This window comes from Cervus elaphus, chromosome 19 (genome assembly GCF_910594005.1).
Source record: "Cervus elaphus chromosome 19, mCerEla1.1, whole genome shotgun sequence".
Classification (NCBI taxonomy): Eukaryota; Metazoa; Chordata; class Mammalia; order Artiodactyla; family Cervidae; genus Cervus; species Cervus elaphus.
In genome coordinates, this window is record NC_057833.1 from 82,125,324 (window position 1) to 82,146,807 (window position 21,484).

The 21,484-nt window shown below is 48.5% G+C and overlaps 1 protein-coding gene across 1 annotated transcript in view; it reads right to left on the minus strand.

Moving 5' to 3' along the window:
* The window catches only part of SLCO2A1 (solute carrier organic anion transporter family member 2A1), an 83,602-nt gene that overhangs the window by 33,204 nt on the left and 28,914 nt on the right, over nt 1–21,484 (minus strand). Inside the window, exons 2-3 of the mRNA XM_043874696.1 lie at nt 9,245–9,382; nt 4,326–4,488 (exon numbers count right to left, since the gene is read on the minus strand). Coding sequence (XP_043730631.1) covers nt 4,326–4,488; nt 9,245–9,382 — 301 coding nt within the window. The remainder of the gene's footprint in view (nt 1–4,325; nt 4,489–9,244; nt 9,383–21,484) is intronic.

Below are 21,484 nucleotides of genomic sequence, written 5' to 3' on the forward strand. Positions count from 1 at the left end.
TACCAGGTACCTCCAACTTAAGGGTCTAGGAACGGATCAGAACAGCAGCCTAAGCTTCAATAAAGAGAAATCCTATGGCCTCACATGTGAAGGCGTGGCAAGGACTATGCCCAGGGAGGGGCCATGTTCCAGCTAGAGCAGAGGACGGATGGACGGTGAGGACCAGGGAGAAGCTGCAGTCAGATGCCCCAAGGATGCCCATCCTATTGGCCGGGAGCTGTCAGACACTCCATAGGAAGCAGGCGCTTCCTCATTTGGAATCTTAGTTTACCCAGCATAAATTGTCCCCACCACTGCTGGTTATAAAGTCTACCACTGAATGGTTGCTGCACGTGCCAGCCACTGGGCTAAACTTAGAGCACACATCCTTCAGTCCTTGCAGCCAGGCAAGGGAGGCTCCATTTCATAAGGGAGGAACTGAGACTCAGCTGCGAAGGAAGTGGCCCAAGGCCACGTTGTTAAGGGGTCTCAAAGCCCAGCATCGGACGTAGGACTGTCCAGATGCATGTCACCCCTCAGGGTGGTGCATTTTTTTTTTTTTTTTTTTTTAGTTGGAGGCTAATTACTTCACAACATTTCAGTGGGTTTTGTCATACATTGATATGAATCAGCCATAGATTTACACGTATTCCCCATCCCGATCCCCAGGGTGGTGCATTTAATGAGATTCATTTGTTGTTGATGACTTGCATAGTTCAAAACTGAAGTTCCCGTAGGAATACATTTGAAGAATCATACTTGAAACTTTTCCCACGAAGTGAAACTTTATAAATATTTTTGTTTGCACATATTAGCGTAGTACATGCCCTTGCTGCACTGGTACTCACAGCTTCAGCGAGGTCCCACACTGTGGCTCCTGGGCCAAAGTCCTCCTTAGCCCGAGCCCCTGGGAGCACAAAGATGCCCTGAAGGTAGCCCAGCCCTGAGCACTTCCAGCTGCTGCTCTGATCCCAGCCAGCAAGAGGGGGAGTGTGTCCTATTGTTGCAAACAGAATTGACACTAACAAAAACACAAGGACCTCACTCTCTTGGCCAGCAGTTCCTTCCTGCAGGCTGAGAGGCAAGTCTTGTTCTTTCCTCTCTCCCTGGAGGTGGGCTAAAAGTTGGAGTGTTTGCCTAGGAGCAGGGAGGATGGTGGTGGAAAGGACCCAAGCCACCCGACCATCCCTAACAATGGGCAGAGGGGTTGCTTTCAGAGCCCCGCCCGTCTCCACCCACCCTCTGTAGTGACTGCTCTGTGCGGAGCAAATGCCCTTGGTATGCGGCCCAGGCCAGGGGAGGCTGGGGGAGCCCGCCCTAGGCTAGGCAGGCCACCGTGTGGCGCCTGGCACGATGCCCTCCCCGCAGCCTGGCCCCAGTGCCTGGAGTTCCCCTGCTGATTTCATTACCCCACTCTTCATGCTGATGCGGAAGGGCTGGGACCTTGCGTTGGAGCAGGCATGGCACAAAGCTTTCCGAAGTAGCCAGCAAATCCTGACTCTCCTTCAGAGCTGGCCTCAGACCCTTTGTCTAGATCAAGGAGGGGGAAAGAGCTTAGTACCCTAGGCTTGGGTCTGTCTTCCTCTTGGGCCTACTTGAAGCAAGGCTCAGGCTTAAACAGTCCACAGATCCAAGGCCACAATGAATGTATAAGAAATAATTAGTTCACTGGTGACTACCATATGTGGGGAAGAGTCCCACGGCCAGAACTCAACTAACATTTCATCATTAGACGTGGCTGTTCCTGATTCACATTTTTTCCATTCCAGCCACCTACCTCCCCACTGCAGGTCTCACAACCTACCTTCCCACTGCAGGTCTCACATCTACCTCCCTACGCTGTAGGCTAGGTCTCACAGTCTACCTCCCTACGCTGTAGGCTAGGTCTCACAGTCTACCTCCCTACGCTGTAGGCTAGGTCTCACAGTCTACCTTCCCACTGTAAGTCTCACGATCTACAAGGGATTCCCTCCTGGCATGAAGAGTGATTCATCTCTTGGACTGGATCTGCACATATGACTAACAATAGGCCTAGTATTAAGCAAACAGCAATCAGTTATCCCTTCAGCGCACCCCTCGGTGGCCCATCTATCCTTAGACATCCTCAATTCCAATACAGTGGACCAAGGATGAGCACTTAGGGATTGGGCCTCTCACTGGCTGCTCCTCACAAAACCACTGCCATGTACCACATCCCTTGAAACAAGTGTAACTTTATCCCAAGCCAGTACATTATCATACAGTTAGCTCCAAAGCAGTGGCATTCCCAGGATACCAAGTAAATGCAAATATAAAGCCACTCTTAGGGTAATTTCCTATCTAGACCACATAAAATGTCCACAGGGGGGAAGAATTCCCACTATCAAGGACCCTGCCATCAAACACTGCATAACAGAAAGGAAATACTCCACCATGAACAAGAACAAGCAGACACAGAATGTGGGAGGATTAGCATTCTCAAAATCTGTGCTAATAAAATGATCTGAAAGGGACTATAAAAATAAATACATTTAAAATAATTGAAGAAACTAAAATGAAAATAGAAATCATAAGGGATTATCAAGAAACCATGAAAACAGGGCAGGTAATTTGGAAAACTATTTGAAAGTTATACTAAAGAATGTACTTCAGGAAAAATGAAGTTATTCAATAAGGGTGAGTGAAGTGCAAGAAGCAATGATGAGCAAAGAAGCCAGTAACCTTGTGGGTAAACAGAAATAAGTACTAAATTATTTATAAATAACAACTATAGTAATAATGACCACTGGGAGGAAGTTAAAGACAGGCAAAACTAAAATGTTAGTCAATAATAACATGGAAGATGGCAGAGGAGGGTGGGCATCCAAACATTACAGGATCCTTATTTTGTTCTGTCGGAGAATAGAGATATTCATCAGTTGTTTTTGTTGTTGTTCAGTTGCTAAGTCATGTCCGACTCTTTGCGACCCTACGGACTATAGCCCATCAGGTAGGTTCCTCTGTCCATGGAATTTTCCAGGTAAGAATGGCTGCCATTTCCTTCTCCAGAAGATCTTCTTGACCCAGGGATCAAACTCATGTCTCCTGCATTGGCAGGCAGATTCTTTACCACTGAGACACCTGGAAAGCTCATTCGTCAGCTGCAGAGTTTGCTAAATCACAGTTCATTGTTAAAATGTAAGGGTAACAGTGATGCCTACTGCGTTCATAGACTGGCAGACTCAATGTCAACTATCCCCAAAGTGACCTGTGAATGTAATATAAGTCTAATCAAATTTCCAGAAGGATTTTTTTTGACATATAGACAAGCTAATTATAAAATTTACAAGGAATGACAAATGAATAAAAAGAAGCAATTTTGAAAAAGAAGAATAGTGTTGGAGGAATCACACTACCCAATTTTCAAACTTCTTTATAAAGCTACAGTAATCAAGAGTACGGCAGTGACAAAGGAACAGACACACAGACGAATGGAACAGGAGACAAAGTCTAGAAATAGACCCTTACAAATATGTCCAATTGAGGGCTTCCCTGGTGGCTCAGTGGTAAAGAATCTGCCTGCCAGTGCAGGAGACAAGAGTCTGAACCCTGGTCCGGGAAGATCCCACAGGCCATGGAACAACTAAGCCCATGCACCACAACTATTAAGCCTGTGCTCTGGAGCTTGGAAGCTGCAACTACTGAGCCTCCATGCCACAACTCCTGAAGCCTGCAAACTCTAGAGCCTGTGCTCTGCAACGAGAAAAGCTACTGCAATGAGAAGCCTGCACACCACAACTAGAGAGTAGCCCCCGCTGCTCACTGCAACTAGAGAAAGCCCACGCAACAAGGAAGACCCAGCATAGGGAAAAATAAATTTAAAAATGTGTCTCTTATTTTATGATTTTTTATAATGATGAAAAATATTTAATGGAGAAAAGAGAGTCCTTTTGACAAACGATGCTTAAAGGATTTAACATCCATATGCAAAAAGAAGAAAAAGAACCTTATAAAAAACTAACTCAAAATGTAAATGTGAAAATATGAAACTTATAAAAACACAAAAAGAAGAAAAAGAACCTTATAAAAAACTAACTCAAAATGTAAATGTGAAACTGTGAAACTTATAAAAACACATGGTAGAAGTGTTTCCTGACTGGAATGTAGCAAAAAATTCTTAAATGTGCACCAAAAGCACAGGAAGATTGAGGGGGTGTCTCACAAAGTTGGTGGGAGGGGCTTCTGGGCAATGGATACCACTCTGAGCTCTGCTGTCCTATCCCACCAGAAAGTTTCCTTGGCCTTTCTCCCCAGAGTGTATCTGACAGTCAGAACATACAGAATTATGTACCCTCATTCCCTTGAAGCAGTAATGGGAGGCCACTTACCCATGATGGTCTTGGTGTATTGGTAAGGCTCTGAAAGGAAGTGTGGGAGGGTGAGGACAAAGGCCCCCAAAGCTAGCAGAAGACCCCCAATGCCAATCAGCTTTGGACGGTGCACCCGGCTGCCAAAGTAGCTGACGAAGATGATGAGGATGGCGTTGCTGATCTGCAGAGAAAGCAGAGGAGCCAAGTAAGACCAGAGGCTATGTCCTCACCCACCCATAGTGGATCTGACCATCAGAAAAGAGAGGCAAGAAGCTGCCTGGTGTGACAGGCAAGACAGCTTGCCTGGTGATTCTTACAGAAGGCCAAGCATGCAGTTTCAGCTTTCCCCTGTTGTCAGAAACCCTTCCCAGCCTCAGCCTTCTAGGCCAGACCAAAGGAAGTATCTAGAGACCATGGGAAGTTCAACCATCTTAGGGCCAAACTTTTGGGGGCCAAATTCAAGGAAACCTCCTATTCTGGCTGGCTCCTAGAAACAGTGCATGTTCCCTAACTAAAGTCCCTAAGGACTCTGATATCATAGTCAGAATAACCACCAAGCAAGATGCACTATCTCATTTCAGCATGCAGCAAGACATTTTGCAGATGGCACAGTTGGGACTCAGTATATTAAGTAACTTGCTGTGTCCATGCCGTCAGGAGGTGGCTCAAACCAGGACGACCTGAGTTTAAAGTGTCCTGTCTTAACTGCACTGGTCTATGGCCCCTTGCAGAAGTGGGTTTCTGCCCCAAAGCTCTGCTCCTAATCAGCCCTGGCCCTCCCTGGGTTGGTTTCCACTTCTGTGAATGAGGGATGAGGGTTAAAGCGCCCCGAGTCCCTTCCCAACTGGAAACACCAGTAACTCGTGTTCCTGATGCTCCCTGGAAGGCATGCTCTCTGAGCCCCACCAAAGAGGGGAATCAAAGGCTCCAGCTTGGAGAGCAGGCTCTTCTTCAATGGTAAAAGAGAGGCTGGCAGATCTTCTGACCTTGACTCCAAGATGGTCATCTACCCCAGAAAGTAAGTTCACCTGAGCCAGAGGAGCCCTGGATGTCAGCACTCATAGCCCCCGCCCTGTCCATGCCACAGTCTCCTTCCGGCTATTAAAGCAGGTGCCCTTGTCTCAGGAAATAGGGACCAGAGGCTTGGTATGTGGCTCTTCCCATGATCATCAATGACCTCCTCATTGCCAAGCCCACTGGCTAATCCTCTTCTCACTGGATCTCTCAGCACCTTCTGATTCAGTTGACCATTGCTCTCTTTCTGAAACCCTCCTTTCACTGAGTTTCCATGACACCACCATCTCCTAGTTTACTGCCCCTGGCTGCTCCATCTCAGTCTCCTTGGCCGGTTCCTTCTTGCCTCCCTGACCTCTCAACTCTCAGGTTCAGTCTCCACACCTCAGCTCTTGTCTTGGGAGCTCAGCCAGTCCATGGCTTTCCTTGTTCTGTATGTGCTTCTAATTCCCTCATGGGGGGTTAGAAGCCAATTTCTATAAGTAAATGTCATACTTAGCATTAGAATGCTATGTGAGTGTCTGCTCATTCCTGTCTCCCCAGCACCTAGAATGGTGTTTGACACACAGCTGGTGCTCATGAAATGTTTGTTGAATAAATGAATGAAGGAAGGAGTAAACGGTAGGCTTTTCCAAGAAGAGGAAGGATTACCCAGGAGAACCCTCCTGTGGCCAAGAAAAAGAATGGTTTATGACACAGAGAAAGGGAATAGGAAGGTGGGTGAGGAGGCCTAGCCTGACTGAGATGTTGCGCCAGTTCCTGGCCAGATGTGGTTCTAGGACATTCTGTAACCAGTGCCTGGAGACAAAGCTTTGTTATGCTTCTTAGGTTTTATTCCCTTCTTGTTTCCCTATCATTTTGCAGGAAGTAATTGTAAATGTCAGACCATATCAGCTAAGCTAACTGAGGCTGACTTGCAAGGTTTGGGAGAAGAATGGGGGAGGGCCCCAAAGGGAGGCTCAGGAAGGACTGGGGGGCGCCCAGCCCCAAGCACTGGGAGCAGACTGGGCTGGCTTCTTGGAGGGAACTGGGCCCCTATGGCTCTTATGACTGGCTAAGCCCTTGGTTCCCAATCTTTCCTTCAGCAGTGGAGCTCCTTTGAAAAAAATTACTTTCCTTAATATAAAAACAAAAGAAGCAGCAGCAGCTATTCTAGCCGAGGAGAAGAGGGGCTCTGCAGCCCAGGCCACATCCACTCAGCCCTGACCTGGCCCTAAACAGCTCTGTGGACTTCCTGTCAGAGCATTTGTAACACATTACATTAATGTCTCAAAACAAAGGGACCCAGGGCAAACCACATTGGGCATTAAGGGCTATTGTAGGTGAAGCTGGTGCTTCACTGGCAGATGCTGACATCTTCCCTGCCAGCCAAGCCCCTCCTCCTGCTGCTGGCCTGGTCCGACCAAGCCTGTCTCCCCTTGCCCTCACCGCTGGGCCCCACTGGCTTGGAGACTGGCCTGCAGCATGAAGGCTCCCACCTCTGGAAGCTGGCTGCACACGCCAGGCGATCAGATGGGTTCGCCTTCCCCTCCACCAGGCCTGTTCTTTCTCACACCCCTCAGGCTTCTGATAGGCAGCTGCCTTTTGGTCTGTGGTGCCTTCAATCCCCTTGTGGCTCGGCTGGCAAAGAATCTGCCTGCAATGTGGGAGACCTGGGTTCAATCCCTAGGTTGGGAAGATCCCCTGGAGAAGGAAAAGGCTATCCCCTCCAGTATTCTGGCCTGGAGAAGTCCATGGACAGTGTAGTCCATGATGTTGCAAAGAGTCGGACACAACTAAGCAACTTTCACTTCACTTAGCCTTCAATTCTGTGCTTAAGCAGCTACCAAATCCTGTCTTTTCTTCCTTTGCAGGATCACCAGGGCCCTCTTCTTCCCCAGCTGCTCAAGCCTGGCTTAGTGAAGGCCTCCTAGCCGCCTGACTTCGGGATGCACCGTCCTCTGCCTCAGGTGTCTCCCAGGCTCTCCAGAGGGTTCATCTTCACTGACTATACACCCAGCCCTGGCTCTGTTCAAGAAGCCAGGCCAGTTCCTTGCTGCCCGCCCCAAAAGCTGGGAGCCTCGAGCTTGACCATGAAGCTCCCTCCCTTTGGCTGCTCTCTGCTCTCCCAGTAAGACCCCTACTTTCCTAGTCTGTTTTTAAATGCTGGGGTCAGAATCAATAGGATTGGGACTTCCCTGGTGGTCCAGTGGCTAAGACTCCATATACTCCCAATGCAGGGGGCCCAGGTTTGATCCTTGATCAGGGAACTAGATTCCACATGCCACAACTAAAGATCCCTCATGCTGCAATGAAGATCAAAGATTCTGCATGAAACAACTAAGATATGGTGCAGCCAAATAAATAAATAATAAATTTTTCAAAAAATTAAAAAAAAAAAAAAGAATCGATGGGATTGTTGAAGACCCCTTGGCTGAGTTCCTATCCTACCTACTCCACACATTCACCCATTCACTTCCCTTCAACACACACAGATACACATCCAGACACACACAGATACACAAATACACACAGACAGGTACACAAATATACACACAGATCACAGACACACACAGTCATACACACAGACACACACACAGACTCAGACACATGTAGAAACAGACATACACACAGAGACATGCACATTTTCATACAAAGCACACACACAGGATTCTTAGGTTCAGGGAATTAACTTTCTTATATTTGCCTCAAACTATGCCCATAGGGATGTCCACAACCTGATTGTTGAAAAACTCATCTCAGTTTGGGAAAGAGAAATTAGACATCCAGAAAACAGTGAAAATATCACGTGGGCCTGGGAGCTCAGAGGAGGGTCTGAGGCCCATGAGGCGAGCAGGCATGACTGATGGGTCCCAGGGTTGTACGTGTGCAAGGGCATGCCCACCACAGTGGAGGAAGTCCGTGGAGGTGGAGTGTGTGTCGAGAGAGGCAGCAGTAGAGATTCCAGCAGTGTGTCCAGGGACTAGCTTTGGGGCAGAGCAGGGCTGGTGGACAAAGGGCAGGGCGGGCGCTTTGGGGATCAGAGGGAGGCCTGGGGTGATGGCCGTCAGACAGACCTGGGCTCCGATCCGGTGTGGCCACCAGTATTGGGTAGGCTTTCTGCCTAAAAGACATGACTACTGTGAAGACAGTCCTCCTGCGAGGACTGCAGGGGCATCTGCCCTGGCATGGCGGGGACGGTTCCTGAGGGGCACCCCTGTGTGGGCCTGGCGGGGCACAGGACTGAAGGGTAAAGGGGCGTTTCCAGCAGGGAGCTGGCTGGGGGATGAGCTGGCTGGAAGGTGGTGGTTGGGGGCTGCTGGGAGACCTCCCGCCTTCTTTTCAGCTCATCTCAGAAACTGCCCGTGAGAGCCCCTGCATCGGCCTGAATTTCACTAAGTCAACAGAAAATCTAACTGCACCTGGGCTCCCGGGAGGGGGAGGCTGTGGCCTCCACCCCAGAACAGTGGGCTCATGGAAAGAAAAGACAGAAAGTCATAGACCTGTGACCCTATCTGGGAGTCAAAGCCATTGAGTTGGCCTCTGGGAGCTGCTCCCCTATCTGCATGCCTGCGGCTCGTCTTCCTCTGGATGGGGCTGGACGGAGGCCACATCAACTGGTAGGTGGTCACAGAACTCAATCAGAGGCACGGAGTTTGGAGGCAGCAGGCCTGCACACCTCGGGCAAGCCGCTGACCTTGTTGAACCCCGGTGCCCTTACCTGTTGGAGGAGGTGCAGAGCACCTGCTCGCAGTGGAGTGGTGAGGAGGTCAGGTAATGCCGGAGGCTCTCAGCTCAGTGCCTGGTGCCAGGGGAAATGTATCTGACTGTGTCCATCCCCCACGTGCCCCCTGCCCCGATCTGCTCCTCCAGAGCCCCCTCTTGGATCCCGTGAGCACGGTGATGCTCGGTTGGGTTCCAGTGGACTGGAGCATCCTGCTTACCTCATTCAAGCTGGAGATGAGACCTGAGGAAGAACTGGAGAGGCCAAACCGCTTCTCGATGGTGGTGAGGCTGCTCTTGAAGTAGGCACTATACAGGAGCTGGCAGAGCTGCAGGAGGCCATGGCACAGCACGAACACCTGGGAGGAGACTGGCAGTGAGCCCTGCTGCCCACTTCTGCTCTCCACTCTCGGGCACAGAGGCCCGGCAGCCTGGCCCATTCCCTCCCTTGTTCACTGGGAACACGTTCTCCATCAGGTGATCCCAGGGTGAAATGCCGTCATCCTCAGACCCGTTTCACCCCTGACCTTGGTCAAGGCATGTCAGTGATTCCCATGATTTCAGCCATTCCCATCACACGGCAGGGAAACCACAGGGTTGGAGAAGCATCTTTAAAGGTCTGACTCATCAGATTTTTCTCTGAGAGCTCTGCCCTCCCTCCTGGGTCCTGTGAAGGTTGAGGGTCCCCCTCCCAGTCCATTCATGTCACAAACAAGCGGGGGAGGGGGGGTCACACTGCTCCGCGCCTCTTGACCAGGCCTCCATTCCCCTTCCCCATCAACACTCATCCCCAAGACTCCCTTCTCATACCCCAGTGAGGCTGCAGGACGGGCTCTCACCCAGCCCAGCTTGTTACCATCTCTTATACGAGGTGTTTGTGACCATGCTGGCTCCTCCTCTGGATGAAGATAAAGGCCTGGGGAAGGCATCCCGCCCTGTCCCATAGGCCTTGCCCTGTGGGTGTGAGTAAATGTGACAAGCAAATGTGCTTTCCGTGGCTGATGGAGACAGAAGCACAGTGGCAAGGGTGGAGAGGGGTCGTGGCATCAGGAGTTGGCTGCAGGCTCAGCGCTCCTGGGTTCTTGGCTGTCGGGCTGAGAGCAGGCTCAGAGCCCCAAACCCCCTGGAAGTGCCCCTTCTGAGGACAGCACTTTTCCTTCAGGGCAGGGCGGGGTGCCAGTATGTTTCCTAGTCTGCCAAAGCTCTTCCCTCACTGGAAGAGCTGGCATCTCAGGAAAGCAACAGGGATCCACCCACATTTCTATTTCCTTATTAAGCCAAGCCAGCCATCCACAGGGGCCCCACTCTAGGCTTTGGGGTCAGAACTGACATCTCCTCTCCAACCTGCCAATGTACAGCCTCTGGAAGCCCAGGGTGCAGCCCAAGCTGCCTGCTCGTACATCCAAATTAAGGTGGCCAACACACCACAAAACCAGACACTTGTCCAAGCACTGCCACTCCCCTCCTGAACCTGCCTTCTTTTCAGCCCATCTCAGAAACTGCCTGCGAGGGTCCTTGTGTCCGCCTGAATTTCACTAAGTCAAGGGAAGATCTAACTGCATCTGGGCTCCCGGGAGGGGGAGGCTGTGGCCTCCACCCCAGAACAGTAGGCCTTGTGGAATCTACACTGTCCCTCAGTGATGCAAATCAAAATTAGAAGGAAGAAGGACGGGCTGAGAGGTCAGAAGCCAGGATCAGCTAGGAGACACTGTAAGCCAGGGAGAGAGGGCAGAAGCAGTGTTGGTGGCTCAGATGGTAAAGAATCTGCCTGCAATGCGGAAAAACTGGGTTCAGTCCCTGGGTTGGGGATATCCCCTGGAGGAGGGCATGGCAGCCCACTCCAGTACTCTTGCCTAGTGAACACACCCATGGGCAGAGGAGCCTGGTGGGCACAGTCCATGGGGTTGCAGAGTCGGACATGACTAAGGGGCGAAGCACACACAATCTCTGCTTGGTTCCCTAGCAGTCTCAGGAGAGAAAGGTGAGGATGCTGGGGAAAAAATCTGTCTCATATCTCTTCCCGAAAGATATGTCTTTGCTCTTTCCAGTAAACACAAAAATCCCTGCAGACATGAGGTGGAAGACTCCACCTAGAGCTAGGGGGCGCCTTTCTCACCTCACACCCCAGCAAAGCCTACTGCACCACCAGCTCTCAGCCACTGCAGCTCTGACAGGTTGGGGTCCCTTACAGGTGCCCCAGCAGAAGTGCTGGTGTGTATCTGAGACCCCAGGTTCCAGTGGACTCAGCAGATGAAGAGGAATGAGATCTGTGGCTGCAGGGGAGGGAAAGGTGGGCAGAAAATGTTGGGTAACGAGACAGAAGTGGAGAGAAGGTTCCAGTAGATTTCTCTGCAGAGCAACTCAAGGTCACAGCCATCTGCCTCATGGCTGGCAGGAGGGAAGCCTGTCCACTCGCCACCCTTGCCTCCCCACGGAGGCTCATCTCTGCTTCTTCTCATGCACTGGAATTCTCAACATTTTGTGATAAAGGTACTTTGGAAAATGGTCCAGTCTCTCTTACGAATGGGGAAACAGATGTCCAGAGAGGGAGAGAGGGGGGATCCTAGCGCCTCAGAGCTGAGGAGACCAAGGGCTCATGAGGGCAGGAACCTGCCACGGCTGCTCCGTTGTGTGAGAGGCAGGCCCAGGACCGGGCCTGCCAGGCACTTGGAGGGCCTGGCACTAGGCCCACAGCACCTGCTACGTCCAGGATACAGGCAGTTTAGTCTTGGAGGCCTTACCAGATTATCTTCTTCCGATCACCCCCTGAAGGTTAATGCCGCCCCAACCTGCCCGGCTCAAATTGTCTGTAGTCACCTTCCCTGGACACGGGGCCCTTTTTGCATGTGTGCATTGGAAGCCCCATTTGTGGTACCCACATTTCAGACTCTCCTCCAGAACGTCCCCCAGGGTTTTTACACTCAAGTGCATTACAATCTGTGCTGGACATGTCCATATGGACATTCTCAGACCCCTCCCCCAGACTAATCGCTTCCTAAATAGGGCCCAATGTCCTCCCCCCACAAGGCTCTTCGGTTTTTTCCCTTCATTCCCCATCATGTTCGCTCAGTGCCCTAAGGCCAGAAACCGGAAATCCTCCTGGATGCATGGTCCTCACCTCTGACATTTGGCGCCACTGTGATTTCATCTGGCGCCTCTTGCATTTGACCTGCCCTCACCTCCAGATTATGTCTGGCTTCAGGCCCTCCCTCTTTTATCTCCCCCAGATTCTTTCAACAGCCTCTCACAGATCTCCTGTCTGCCGCCTTCCAGTCTTCCATCTCATCACTCCAGGAAGAGCTTTATCAAACACCAGCATGAGCCAGGTACACCCAGATTAATACCTCTCACTGGCTCCCCACTTTTCACAAGATGAAAACCAATGCCCTTTGGAGTGTCATCCAAGATGCTACAAGTCCTGGATTCTGCCTGCCTCTTTGGCTCCATATTCTGCTAGATGGATCATATTTTACAAAGATGGCTACACCAATGTCTCCTGCCCCACGTATACCTCTTACAATGTGACAATGACATTCATCCATCAAGAAGTGGGATCTGTGTTCTCTTCCTTTCAATATGGGCCAATCTTACCTATTTCCTTCTAAAAAAGAGAAGGAAGCAGGAGTGATGCTCTGTGATCTCTGTGGCTAAGTCCTGAAAGTTAATAGTGAATCCCCCAGCTCTTTCATGGGATCTTAGACCCCAGGCATCACATTATAAGGAAGCCGCTCTTCCCTACTCATGGGGATCCCCATGGTGATGCTCCAGCCGATCAGTCCAGTTAAAGTTTCAGCCTGCAGCCAGCTCAGGATTCCAGCCTTCAATGCCAGGTGAGCTATGCCCTGGCATTGAAGCCTTCCACAGATGGCAGATCCATGAGCAAACTAAATGTTGCCATTGTTTTAAGCACTAAGTTTGGGGCTGCTTTGTTATGTAGCACTAGAGCTAGAACCTCTTGTCCTTCAAACTCCATCAAGGTCACACACTACCCCAGAGCACACACTCAGTGTCTGCATCTTTGCTCAGTCTTCACAAAATCATCTTTCTGTCTGGATAACCCTTCAGTGGTTCCCTTGCCCAGCACAGGGCTCAGACATGTGTCCAGTTCAAAGTAGCCTCCGAAAGTCCTGTCACCTGATGCTGACTTTTGCGCAGAGTCTTGCGGATGGCTTGGCATGTGACTGGCATTCAGGGTGGCATCCAGCAGAGGGCTGAGGGCTCTCAGAGCAGCCTGAGGAGAGACACTGAGGGCTGGGCCAATGTCCAAGGCAGTGGGGAGGCAGGTAGTGGCAGCTTAGAGGTTCCTGCAGAGGTTGAGTTGACAAGGCTCTTGTCCTTGATTTGAGGCGGAAGAAAAGGGGCAGAGTTTCCAGCCTGAGGGCCAGGAAGGGGTCAAGTCTGTGCATGAGACAGGGACCCAGGAGGAGGAGTGCAGATAGAGAGAGGGGACAGGAGTTCAGGTTTGGAACACCCAAGTTACTGCATATAAAGTTCAAAAATACCAGTCTCCCTCTAACCAAATCAGTAATGAATTAACAGGAGTGACTAGTCTCTACTTGAGCAGCTGATTGGCGGCTCAGATGGTAAAGAATCTGCCTGCAATGTGGAAAAACTGAGTTCAATCCCTGGGTTGGGAAGATCCCCTGGAAGAGGGCATGGCAACCCACTCCAGTATTCTTGCCTGGTGAACACCCATGGGCAGAGGAGCCTGGTGGGCTACAGTCCATGGGGTTTCAGAGTCGGACATGACTAAGGGACGAAGCACACACAATCTCTGCTTGGTTCCCTAGCAGTCCCAGGAGAGAAAGGTGAGAACGCTGGGGAAAAAATCTGTCTCATATCTTTTCCTGAAAGATATGTCTTTGCTCTTTCCAGTAAACACAAAAATCCCTGCAGACATGAGGTGGAAGGCTCCACCTAGAGCTAGGGGGCGCCTTTCTCACCTCACACCCCAGCAAAGCCTACTGCACCGCCAGCTCTCAGCCACTGCGGCTCTGACAGGTTGGGGTCCCTTACAGGTGCCCCAGCAGAAGTGCTGGTGTGTATCTGAGACCCCAGGTTCCAGTGGACTCAGCAGATGAAGAGGAATGAGATCTGTGGCTGCAGGGGAGGGAAAGGTGGGGAGAAGATGCTGGGTAACGAGACAGAAGTGGAGAGAAGGTTCCAGTAGATTTCTGTCCAGAGCAGCTCAAGGTCACAGCCATCTGGTTTCACTACTGAGCTTACATGGACAGGACTCAGGCTACTTGAACTTATCAAGTACCTGCTCCATGACCAGTGTGACATGAGCAGCAAACACTTGACACCATGCAGGACAGATAGAAATCCATCCCTTGTGAGACTGTGGGGCTTATGAGCATAAGGAGATGGACTGGTGGGAGAAGGAGAGGTTTGCTCATTAGGCTGCAACCCATCCTCCACCACCATTTAGACAACATGGTGTTGTGGGTTGATAGCTGGGGTTTGGGACTCAAACAAGCCGAAGCTCACATCCTGACTCTGTAATGAATGGCATGATCTCTGACTATGTATTTGACCCTCTGACAGCAGTTTCCCCACTAGCAAACAGGAGCTTTGACAATACCTGTTTCCACTGCCTTGGGAGGCTTGCATAAAAGGGTCTGTGTTTAAAGTCCTGGAGACCTGCTTGACCCACAGCGTGTGCTCCACATTCTGGAGAGATAGTTAATAAGCCCAGGCTCCCATCTCTCCCTCCCGCCCAATTAATTGAACCTCTCTGTTGCTTTCCCATCTCCTGTGGAATGAAAACTCTAGGACAGAATTTCCCACAATGTGTTAGGCAGATCACCACTTGTTTGAGATGATCAAAGTTGAAAGGATTCCCAGGAGAAAAAAGTTTGGAAAACTTTGCATGCCACCATCCTTCCTTGTGAATATTTACAGTTTGTATTAGCATATTAAAGTCTCTAAGAAAACCTTCAGTAAAGACTGGCTTTTCGCTTTGTTTTACCCAACTTTCTCCATGGCTTCTTTAGCCATGTGACCCCCTGTATATATATGAAATATCTACAGACTCTAGCATTCTGCAGAATACAGTTTATGGAAGGATTCCATGTCCCTTTTAAAAGTAGCTTATGGTAGAATCTGGGTCTTGAGATTTCCTCACAAAAGGAAAAGAAAATAAAGATATATTACATGGCTGTATTATCTTTTTAAAAATAGCCCACCAGCATTTTCTGTCTCCTCACTCCACTTTTTTCCTTTTCATAGCAGTTATTGCTTCCTAGGAGAGTGAAAAAGCTGGTTTAAAACTCAGCATTCAAAAACTAAGGTCATGCCATCTGGCCCCATCACTTCATGGCAAATACATGGGGAAACAATGAAAACAGTGACGGGCTTTATTTTCTTGGCTCCAAAACCACTGCAGATGGTGACTGCAGCCGTGCAACTGAAAGACACTTGCTCCTCAGAAGAAAAGCTATGATAAGCCTTGATAGCATATTAAAAAGCAGAGACATTACTTTGCCGACAAAAATCTGTCTGGTCAAAGCTATGGTTTTTCCAGTAGTCGTGTATAGATGTGAGAGATGGACCATAAAGAAGGCTGAGTGCCGAAGAATTGATGCTTTTGAACTGTGGTGCTGGAGAAGACTCTTGGGAGTCCCTTGGACTGCAAGGAGATCCAACCAGTCAATCCTAAAGGAAATCAACCCTAAATGCTCGTTGGAAGGACTGATGCTGAAGCTGAAGCTCCAATACTTCTGGCCACCTGATGTGAAGAACTGGCTCATTAGAAAAGACCCTGATGCTGGAAAATATTGAAAGCAGGAGAAAAAGGGAACAACGGAGGATGAGATGGTTGGATGGCATCACTGACTCGATGGACATGAGTTTGAGCAAGCTCCGGGAGTTGATGATGGACAGGTAAGCCTGTTCACGAGGTCACAAAGTGTCGGACATGTCTGAGCAACTGAAGTGAACTGAATTGCTTCCTAATACATCATGAATTTATCACTTATAGTCATCACCCCCACCAAAATCCAGAATTCACAGAGGAAAAATGATGTGTGTTTTTCAAGATGCCATGTCCTCTTGTCTGGAACAATGCCTAGTCCTTAATTGGGGCTCATTCATTGTCAAGTGAATGAATAGGTCTTTAAAGTGTCTAACTGATGAACTCTCTTCCAGAATATATGTCCATCAGAGGAGCCATTTGAGAAGCTGCAGGTTTGTTCCAATGGTCTTTCCTCAATCATTATAAATTTCTCCTTCAGCATTGCTTTTAATCAGTGTACAAGCAATTCATCAATCATTTAAAATCTGTGCACTTTATTATATGTAAAGTTAAATGAAGTGTTAGTCGCTCAGTCGTGTCTGACTCTTTGTGACCTCATGGATTGTAGCCTACCAGGTTCCTCTGTCCACGGAATTCTCCAGGCAGTAATATTGGAGTGGATCTTCTCAATCCAGGGATCAAACCCAGGTCTCCTGCATTGCAGGCAGATTCTTAACCATCTGAGCCACCAAGGAAGCCCTATAATATGTAAACTATACCTCAAAAAAGTTGATTTAAGGAAAATTTAACTTCAAAATGATTTGCAACCAGGAAGGTATTCAAAATAATCTTCTGAGGCTTTGAAGGGAATTCCACAAACAGTTTAAAAAAAAAAAAAAAACCTATGAGCATTGGCAGTGTCATTGGAATAAATCTGTTAAAGAGTTCACTTTGAAACAATCAAAATCCAAGTAGATATTTAAGTGTGTGTGTTAATGTAAACGTCTAGCTTTTCATGTGTGTGTGTGTGTGTGTTAAAACTATACAAGTCTTCAGGCACATCTTGTAGAAGGAAGTGCGAAGGGAAAGTTAATGCAAGGGAACAACATTCTGGCAGGGTGTGGTGGACGGGAAGCTCTAAAATGTCTAACTGTTCACGTTCACTGCTCTATTCTTTTTCCAATCTTAACAAACATGGAGAGGAAATTCAGACAGGAAGGAAGCAGAGACATTGGAGTAGTCATGAAGATCTTTCTTCTAATAGAGATGACTCTTTTCACCACTTTTGCCAAGGAGCTAAGAACGGCTGAAAGATGCTGAGACACCAAGCGAGGGTTCAGAGTGGGACCCTAGGCCCCAGCCAAACTTCAGAGCTCTATGTAAGTAAATAATCAGACTCTAAGGGTAAACCGTTAGGACAAAGAGTGAAACCTTTATAGCTCAGGGTGAACAAGAAAGGGTCAAAGTCCAGCCCAGCCATAGTTTCTTCTGCTATGCAGGTTCATGACCTTCTTTTCTGAACTAAACAGAGAACTATGATCTGAAGCACCTAATTAGAATGATAGGGACACTAGAATTTCTGAAATGTGGTCCTCACAGGATTACTACCCATCTAATCACTGACTCTGCTGTCAACAAACTCTGGTTTTGTCCACATGCATCCCAATGAAAACAAAACTCTAGAAAATTCAGCCGATGCCTTAGGTTCACCAGATGTGATGTCTCTGAGATAGTTTTACCCACATATGGGAACCAGGAGTTGGAAGAAAGCCATTCGGGAGCAGGAGATGGGGCTGGACTGGGACACAGGCTGTGATCTCCCAGTTTAGATCAATGTTCCCACCCTTAAACAGTAGATGTCAGGAGTCTAAATGGAGCTATTTGGAAGGAAGGAAAGAAGGAAGAAGGAAGGAGGAAGAGTGAGAAGAAAAAGTAAAGAAGAGCTCAGGGAAACCTTAATCTTGCCCTGCCCAGCAGTGCAAGGAGAGCTCAGAGGATGGCTGCTTGCAGTTCTCCTAAGTGACAGGAGTCTTAGAGATGCCACTTGCTTTAGTTCCTCCAACCTCTGTGGGTCAAGATCTGGCCCCAGAATCCTTGTTGCTCCTCCTCTCCAGGCTGGAGCGGACTGGTGCAGGGAGGCAGGAACAGCTGGAGGCTTGCATGTCTCTTGGGCAGCACCAGAGCTGCCCAGCCACGGTGATGACCCAGCGGGGTTTGAGCCACACTGCCATTCAGAAGCTCCTTTTCACAGTCAGCTGGGATCCCTCCTACTTAATCACAAATCCACTTACATTTATTTTCACTTTTTTCTTTTATTTCGAATTCATGCACATGTTTTTAAAAAAATTGTCATATGGAAGGACTAAGAATGACAAGGCCAGCCCTATGCTCAAGTGCAGCCTACCACAAGTACTACAGTCCAGGGACATACTGTTTTTAGTGTTTCTGTTGATTACATCCACATATCTCAAAATAAAATTCTTGTTTTGCAATTTCTTGATTTATCACTTTTGACTGTGTGCCACGATAGAGGAGGATTTAGCTCACTTGTTCAGGTCCCCTCTCTCTCCCTCTTCTCCCCAACTTTTCATAGTTCTAGCAGTGTTTGTATCTTTATTGGATCATTTCAGTTTGTGGCAAGCGAGCCTGGAGCCAGCAGTGGGGCTTACCCCCTGGGTGCCCACCCACACCAGCTGACGGTCCCTCAAGGCATGGAGAGAAGCCCAAGGTAAAGGGCTGCGCTGTATGACCCCTCCAGCTCCACCTGTCTGTCATCTCTGCCTTCTTCCATCCTGCCCACTCTGAATCTGCAGACTCCATGACTGTGCCAAGTTTGCCAAGTTCCAAGTCCAGGGGCTCGCCTACTCTCAGCCCCATGCACACACTTCAGAGCCCACTCTCCTCCACTTTGTTTCGTCTATCAGCACTTTCCAACCACCCTCCATCTTACTGAAATTATTGGGATGTTTCAGCCACTCATAATTCCTGTACTTTTCTTTTTTCTGTTGTTAGTTTTCACTATTTTTAATTCATGGCTCTTATCCTAACGAGGGTATTAGAGATGAGCGGAGACAAACACATGCCAAGCCTGCCATCTTGAATTATGAACCAAATCCACCTCCTGATGCTAATCCAGTAAGCAAATTAATAATTCTGCCCCCACTTTTTCAAAGGGAAAAAAAAGGAGTATGTACTTGTCAGGGGCCTAAGTGGTCAAGCCAAGAAGTGTACCCAGGCTCTTCTCCACAACCTTCCCTCCCTCATCCCTTAGGACACTCATGCATCCTGACACCTCATTCATTTGACTAGGATTTTCCAAAGTGGCCAGTCTATCTCCAACAGAAGTCACATGGCTGGAGAGTGGCGCTGGCTTAGGATGTCTCTCCATCTCCACTTAAATATTTCTATTTTTTTTAGTGTCTTTACTCTCATAGCCCATTCTCAGTCCTGGCTGGAAGTTCACCCAATGGATAAGATCTGGGAGGTAAGACTCCAGGCTCAAGAGGTCCTAATGCAATAGGGACAAAGAAGGAAACTCAGAAAACGTGACTTTCGGCTGTTTCCCAATGACCTCAAAGAGGCAGCATCTGAAAGGAAAGGAGGTCTGTGGGTTGGTTCCTCTGAGGCTCCTCTGAGCTGGAGGGGAGAGGGGAATCTTGCCCCTGTCCTTCCAAGAGAAGAAGCAAAGCAAAGATGTGTCATGGAGTGAAGGCCTCCTTCAGCCCCATCGGCCTGCTTACCCTCCTATACCTTCAGCAGGGTGTGACTTTGGATCCAAACCATGGTTCAGTGGCCCCAAAGGAGAATGTGTCTTTTTTTGTTTGTTTTAAATTTTTTTTTTTTTTTTCATTTATTCTTATTAGTTGGAGGCTAATTACTTTACAATATTGTAGTGGTTTTTGTCATACATTGGGAATGTGTCTTTTAAGAAGTGATTCAGGAAATCAGGTATGTTTCCATGTAGGAAGAATGCCTGAACATGATAAAGCTCAGAGATTCAAAATAGCCAGCCCAGGGTTCAAGTTGGTGGTAGTCACAGAGAGTACTTGTAGTAGTGTCTGTTATATTTTCATAAACTAGGCAAAGCCTTTGATAAGACACGGTCCTGGGTGTCCTGGGAAGTATAAAAATCAGAACAATCTAAAAAGAACAACACAGATTCCCCTCACAGCTTCCTTGTTCCCTAAGACGGCAGTGGCCAGTCTGGAGAGCTGGGACTCTGATTCTGCCAATTGGGAGCCCCTTAGGCGTCTCTGCCCAGCACCCTCTCGCCAGCTTTTGCTCTCCACATCGTGACCTTACTGTCTGGCCGGTTCCCCTCATGTGACCAAAAAGGGCTATCAGAGGTCTGTGAGAGCTGCTCTATAGAGGACTGGAGCCTCAGTGGAGGCCGGGAGGCCACCGGAAACCACAACAAGCCCAGAGGACCACAGCACTTAAGTGGTCTCTCCCACAGATCACACTTCTTGGTGGGGGTGGAGAGGTGGGCCAAGGACCACTCTAATGCAGGTCGCCAAGGAATTGGGTTAGACCAGGATCTTTCAGCCATTTTTTAGTTTAGTCCACTCACTTAGAAAAAAAATCTCGCCTAAAGGCCTCTGCTGCTGCTGCTGCTGAGTTGCTTCAGTCATGTCCAACTCTGTGCAACCCCACAGATGGCAGCCGACCAGGCTCCCCCGTCCCTGGGATTCTCCAGGCAAGAACACTGGAGTGGGTTGCCATTTCCCTCTCCAGTACATGAAAGTGAAAAGTAAAAGTGAAGTAGCTCAGGGGTGTCCAACCCTTTGCGACCCCATGGACTGTAGCCTACCAGGCTCCTCCATCCATGGGATTTCCCAGGCAAGAGTACTGGAGTGGGTTGCCATTGCCTTCTCCATAAAGGCCTCTAGGTAAGAGAAAATTGAACAGGACACTCACTGCAAGTCCCAAACCACATAATTCTGTAGTTTTTGTTTTTATTGTGACTAGGAGAGGCCTTTGATAAGACTGAGTCCTGAGGGCCCTTGGATGTGTAAAAGTCAGCACTATCTGTAAAGAAACATGTGGATTTCCGTGGCAGCGGTCTAGTTGGAAGGGACACTGCAGTGATACCAGTAATCTTCAAACACTTTTGGCTGCAGTTGTTTTCCTTTGGCTTTTCCCTGGTGGTAACTGTCTGAAGTTCAGCCCCAGCGATGAGGAAGTCAGATGTCTAGACTCTCCTGGTGGCATTTGTGAAGGAGGATGAAAGAGCAAAGGGCGAGAGACGGCCCAAGGTGACCAGGATATGTGGTGTGGGCTTTAGAAATCGTAGATTAAAAAAAAAATTCTGGAAGAGATGAAACATGAGCACATAGACTAAATGATTTTATCAGATTAGCTAGAAGCATGGTGCTCAAGGGTTCCCAGAAAAATAAAAACTTTGAAACAAAATTATCATTGACATTTATGTAAGTATGTATTCAAATTCTTCTTTAGAAATTTCCAAAGTCACTTTTATTTTTTAAGTCAGAAAAGCTTTCCTTCATGGAAAACAAGTACCATTTGCCTTTTTTGGAAGTTGGCACAAGAGTAATTTGTTAGGTGAAATACGGCGCCATTCGGGAAACTCTGAATCCATTTGTGGCAGGAAAATAACACTCATACTGTACTAATATAGAAACTTCACCTATTTTATATTCTTCCTATTCTTTGTAAAGCAAGATGGGATGTTAATATTTTCCCTCACCTCCCTGAAGGGTTTGCA